This window comes from Ixodes scapularis, unplaced genomic scaffold, assembly GCF_016920785.2.
Source record: "Ixodes scapularis isolate PalLabHiFi unplaced genomic scaffold, ASM1692078v2 PGA_scaffold3__209_contigs__length_174095766, whole genome shotgun sequence".
Classification (NCBI taxonomy): domain Eukaryota; kingdom Metazoa; phylum Arthropoda; class Arachnida; order Ixodida; family Ixodidae; genus Ixodes; species Ixodes scapularis.
The window spans coordinates 173,332,934-173,338,933 of NW_024609868.1; the positions used below are offsets into that span (position 1 = coordinate 173,332,934).

The 6,000-nt window shown below is 57.4% G+C and overlaps 1 protein-coding gene across 1 annotated transcript in view; it reads left to right on the top strand.

Moving 5' to 3' along the window:
• The window catches only part of LOC121837371 (uncharacterized protein K02A2.6-like), a 105,066-nt gene extending 99,481 nt beyond the window's left edge, over nucleotides 1-5,585 (top strand). The window contains exons 2-3 of the mRNA XM_042292979.1: nucleotides 2,362-3,460; nucleotides 5,197-5,585. Coding sequence (XP_042148913.1) covers nucleotides 2,362-3,460; nucleotides 5,197-5,285 — 1,188 coding nt within the window. The 3' untranslated portion in view covers nucleotides 5,286-5,585. The remainder of the gene's footprint in view (nucleotides 1-2,361; nucleotides 3,461-5,196) is intronic.
• Nucleotides 5,586-6,000: the final 415 nt, after the last annotated feature.

Below are 6,000 nucleotides of genomic sequence, written 5' to 3' on the forward strand. Positions count from 1 at the left end.
CCTCCGCTGGTGGAGCAGGTTTTCGTAGCGTCAGCGGGTTTGTTCCGAGGTCGATGACGGCGCCATACTCGCAGAGAAAGTCCATTCCGAGGATAACGTCCCTCGAACAGTCTTGCAGAACGACGAACTTGACGGGGCACGTTTCACCGTGGATCTCGACGCGAGCAGTGCATCTCCCGACTGGTGTGATGAGATGTCCTCCGGCGGTTCGTATTTGGGGTCCTTCCCACGGCGTCATGACTTTTCGAAGGCGGCGGGAGAGCCTCCCACTCAAGACTGAGTAGTCTGCCCCGGTGTCCACAAGTGCCGATGCGTCGTGGCCGTCGATTATAACGTTTAGGTTGTTCGACACCGATGCAGGGACGTCGTTGTGATCCGTAGCGCCGAGAGAGTGGGAGCGCTCCGTCGTTCTTGGAGGCTCTTTACTACGGTCGTCTTCGGCAACGCCACCTCCAGGCGTTGCCGCACTTAGTTTTCCCGGCGACGCAGGGGAGAGACGCTTTCTCGGCGGGGTCGTGACACTGGGGACGCTGAACGTCGTGGCGATGGGGAGCGGGCTCCACGGCGGAGAGACGACACTGGGGAGGGCGAGCGTCGGAGGTACTCCTCAATGTCGCGAGGGCGTTCGCCGTACCTCGGGCGTGGGTCGTTCGGGTGGAAACCGCGCAGCCCAAGTCGACGGTAGGGGCAGCTGCGGTAGATGTGGTCGGCTTCCCCGCAGTGGTAGCAGAGCGGGCGTCGATCAGCCGTCCTCCACACGTCGGTCTTTCGCGGCGCAGCTTGTTCTGGGTGGACGTGCGCCCGATCTTGTTGGCGTCGGGAATACTCCGGCGCTGGAGGCTCACGTCGGGGTGGCGCCGTATACTGGTGAGCTGGGGGCGATGGTCGTCGGGTAACTGCGGCGTAACTCAGCGTGGGCGGTTCGGGAGTGGCGCCGACGAGAACTTCTGGCTGCAGCGCCTGATGAATTTCGTCCCGGACAATCTCGGCGACTGAGGCCGTCGCCGGGCTTGTGGCAGCAGGTAGCAGCTTCCTGATTTCCTCCCGCACGACGTCCCGGATGATGTCGCGGATGTCCGGGATGCTGCAGCTGGACGTCGAGAGGGCAGCGAAGCCGGGAAGTCTCTGGTAGTGCGAGGCCCGTGCGTGAAGGGCACGTTCGATGTTGGTGGCTTCAGTGATGAAACCTTGGACAGTGGTAGGCGGGCTCCGCACGAGGCCCCCGAAGATGTTTTCTTTCACGCCCCGCATTAGGATCTTCAGCTTCTTTTCTTCTGGGGCGTCAGGATCCGCGCGGCTGCTCAGTCGAAGAACATCTTCGACAAAGCTAACGACGCTCTCATTAGGGCCCTGAACCCTCGCTTGAAGGAGGTCTTCGGCGCGTTCTCTTCGGTGTTGGTTGGTAAATGTTCTTCCCAACTCAGCCTTGCATTGCTCCCAGGTGGTGATTGATGCTTCATGGTTCTCGAACCAGTTCCGCGCGGTTGCTTCCAAGGCAAAGTAAACATTCTGGAGGCACTGTTCCGGTGTCCACCCATTATGGCGAGCCACTCGTTCGTACTGTTGCACCCAGTCGTCGATGTCTTCGTGGCTTTCGCCGTGGAAGGTGTAGAGGTCGCCACCTATTGACTTTGTAAATAGTCTGCCGCATTCCTGTGGCGCCCCCTCTCGCTGTACTTACTTGTTGTCGCTTGATTAAATTCATTCCTCTGTTGTGTTCTGAAACGTGTCGGTCGCATCCTGGCTCGCTACACCCTGTCCTCACGGTACGGGCCCTCAATCTATCAAACATGGTGTCAGAAGTGAACCGACCTCGACGCTAGCCTTCAGGACACTACAATCATGTCCAAGGAATCCAGCCCGCAGTGGGTCGGCGTCAATCTGCGGCAGCCGGACGCGTTCGACTTTTCGAACGTCGGGACTTGGCCGACGTGGCGAGACCGCTACGACGACTATGTCACCGTGTCTGGGCTCGGACAAGCGCCTCAAGACGTCCAGGTACGCTCCCTACTCTACTGTATGGGTCCAGAAGCTCGTCCGCTGCTCAACACGTTCTCGCTTGACGCGGCGTCCCTCGCCTCGTACACCGCAGTGGTTGCTCGCTTTACGGCGCACTTCGTGCATCCAGCCAACGAGCTCTACGAGTCTTCGCGTTTCCACAAACGCATCCAGCAACCTGACGAAAGCGTGGATGCCTATTACGCGGAGCTGTGTAAGCTCGTGAAGCGCTGCAACTACCCGTCAGCGGCGATAGAAGAGCGTCTAGTTCGTGACAGGTTTGTCGTCGGCCTGCGTGACACGCGTCTCTCGGAGCAGCTGTGTCGGAACGCTAAGTTAACTCTCACTGAAGCCTGGACCCAGGCACGTCAGTCCGAAGACGCCGATAAAGAGAAAGCGTCTGCGCGGCCAAGCAACGAGAGTTCCCGTGCAGTCCAAGTCGACGCTACGAAAAAAGATAAAGTTCCATTCCGTCGGCGCTCGGACGCCAAAGCAGCTCGTGCAAGCGGAGCCCAAGCCAGAGCAGGGCATCCCCGTGAGTCATCGGCCTGTTCGTTTTGCGGTCGCGCGCCTCACGCGCGTTCAGACTGCCCAGCACGGGACTCGCTCTGCAACTACTGCAGAAAGAAGGGACACTTCGCCGAAGTGTGCCGTGCAAAGAAAGTCAAGCAAGGCAAGCTCGGCTCTGTCCAGCTGCACGCTGTGGGAACATCCGCTAAAGCTAGGTACGTGGACGTCACCGTGAATAACTACACCGCGGAATTCAAGGTGGACTCTGGAGCGGAAGTGTCTGCCGTACCGAGTGACTTTCCCAACGTGCCGGCCAAGCTTGACAAGGTGGAAAGCCTGCTGACAGGACCCGGAGGTCAACCGCTGCGTGTTTTGGGGTCGTATCTGGCACGACTGCAGTGGCAAGGGAGGACAAGCTCTCAGCGGCTCTATGTGATCGACTCCCTTTCCGTACCTCTTCTGGGTCTTCCGGCGATTGAGGCTCTCAAGGTTGTACAATTCCTAGGTGCTGTGGATGCTCCCGAGACAACACTACATGCCGAATTGTTTCGCGGACTGGGCACACTCAAGGATGAGTACACCATTCGCCTGAAGCCAGACGCCGTGCCATTTTCACTCAGCGCACCTCGTCGGATTCCCATCCCGCTGCGAGAGGTCGTCAGGCACGAGTTAGACAAGTTGGAGAGCGACGGAGTGATTCGTCGCGTCGACAAACCAACCCCATGGTGCTCCGGACTCGTCGTCGTCCCGAAGCCTACCGGAGCGTATCGACTCTGCGTTGACCTGACACGGCTCAACGAAGTGGTACTCAGAGAGCGCCACATCCTGCCGACAGTCGAGCAGGTCCTTGGTCTCCTGGGCGACGCGGCCATCTTCTCGAAGTTGGACGCCACAGCAAGCTTCCATCAGGTCAGGCTGGCAGCCGGCTCGCAGGAGCTCACGACCTTCATCACTCCTTTCGGCCGTTATTGTTTCTGTAGACTCCCCTTCGGCATCACCTCGGCGCCGGAGTACTTTCAAAAACAAATGGCCAGAATCCTTGAAGGTCAAGAAGGCGTCGCCAATATGATCGACGATATTCTTGTTTTTGGACGTAACCAGGAGGAACACGACGCTCGGCTCAAGCAGGTGTTGTCGCGGCTAGCAGGAGCTGGCATCACGTTGAACAAAGACAAGTGCCGGTTTGGAGTCTCCGAGGTCTCCTTCCTGGGAGTTATTGTTTCGGCAGAAGGCATCAGGCCGGATCCCAGCAAAGTGGAAGCCATCCGGACCATGGATCCACCGAGTGACATCGCTGGCGTCAGACGCCTCCTTGGGATGGTAAACCACCTAGCAAGATTCCTGCCTCACATCTCTGACGTCACTGCCCCAATTCGAGTCCTCTTGAACAAAACTACAAGCTGGACTTGGCAGCATGAACAACAAGCAGCGTTTGCAAAAGTCAAGGAGCTGCTCACTTCAGACCGGTGCATGGCCAAGTACCACCCGGCGTATGCCACGACGGTTTCTGCAGACGCAAGCTCTTTTGGACTCGGTGCCGTCTTGCTGCAGACTCAGCCGTCGGGAGAACGTCGACCGGTCGCCTTCGCTTCGCGGTCAATGACAGACACCGAGCAACGATACAGTCAAACGGAAAAGGAGGCATTGGCGACGGCGTGGGCCATCCAGCGGTTCGACGAGTTCGTTCGTGGTATAAACTTCGACGTGGAGACGGACCACCAGCCCCTTGTTTCGCTGTTTGGAAAGATGGAGCTTGACATGCTACCTCCGCGGGTACAGAGACTTAGGCTCAAGACTATGCGCTATCAGTTCCAGATGCTCTATGTGCCTGGAAAGCTGCTGGCTACAGCAGACACCTTGTCGCGGATTCCTCCAAAGGCGCCGTGTCCTTTGGACACTGTGGAACTTTTTGCCACAGAGGTAGTTGACAGCACCTCTGAAGTACTGCCTGTCAGCTTGGAGGATGTGAGGAAAGCACAAGGCTCTGATGGCGAGTGCAGTGCACTGATCTCCTTTTGCCAGCGCGGGTGGCCGCAGAAGTCAAAGTTACCGCTACATCTCGGAAAGTATGCTGCCATGATGGATGAGCTATCTGTTTGCAACGGTGTTCTTCTTAAGGGTGCCTGCTTAGTCATCCCTTTTTCACTGAGGCTGCAAGTGCTGACGTTGCTGCACGAGGGACATCAGGGAATTAACCGTAGCAAAGCCCGGGCTCGAGAATCGGTATGGTGGCCAGGCATAACTGCGGAGATCACTTCCATGGTTACCAATTGTGAGCAGTGCGCCTCCACTCGTGTGAACTTGTCGGAGCCGCTGGTCTCCACCCCTCTCCCCGGTCGTCCGTGGGAAATGCTCGGCATGGACCTATTCCACCTCAACGGACAAACCTTCATCCTGGTGGTGGACTATTACTCCCGATTCCCGGAGGTTGTAACGCTAAGAAGCACGACAGCTCAGGCTGTCATCGACGTGATCAAGAGCATCTTCGCTCGCCATGGAATTCCTCAGCGCGTAAGGTCTGACAACGGTCCACCATTTTCTTCGAGAGAGTTCACACATTTCGCTAAATCTTACGGGTTTGACCACATGACCAGCAGCCCTCACTTCGCCCAGTCTAATGGAGAAGCTGAGAGAATGATCCGGACGGTAAAAGACCTCTTTCGGAAGGCAGATGACCCCCATCTCGCCCTCCTCAGCTACCGAGACACCCCGGGAGTGAGCGGTTTCAGCCCAGCCCAGCTTTTGATGGGGAGGCAGCTGAAGACCCGAGTTCCTAAGCGCGACGAGCAGCTCCGTCCAAACTGGCCAGTGAAAGACAAGGTAGCCAGCAATGATTTAGTCTACAAAAGACAACAGGCTGCAGACTACAACCGGCGTCACGCGGCCAGGGACCTGCCGTCACTTCGAACCGGAGAGCAAGTCTGGGTGAGACCTGATCAAGTGCGCGCTACAGTGTTGAGTCCTGCTCAACGACCACGAAGTTATATCGTGGAAACAGAACGGGGTGGTGTTCTTCAGCGAAACCGCCGCCATCTCGCGCCTTTCGGTGGAGAGGCACAACTACAAGATCAGCCCGAATCAGCGCAACACGTCTTGGTTCCTGAACAACCACGACCCGCAAGCCCGACAGGGCCGCCCCCTGCCACTGAGCCGGTCCCGGTCCCAACCAACAGCGACGGTGTTGTGCGAACTCGTAGTGGCCGACGTGTTGTTCGGCCGACTCGTTTAAATTTGTGAAGTTTGATGTAGTAGGCTTCCTCCATCTTTCATCTTTCATAAAGGGGGGAGATGTAGAGGTCGCCACCTATTGACTTTGTAAATAGTCTGCCGCATTCCTGTGGCGCCCCCTCTCGCTGTACTTACTTGTTGTCGCTTGATTAAATTCATTCCTCTGTTGTGTTCTGAAACGTGTCGGTCGCATCCTGGCTCGCTACACCCTGTCCTCACGGTACGGGCCCTCAATCTATCAAACAGAAGGGAGCCGGTGTCCGA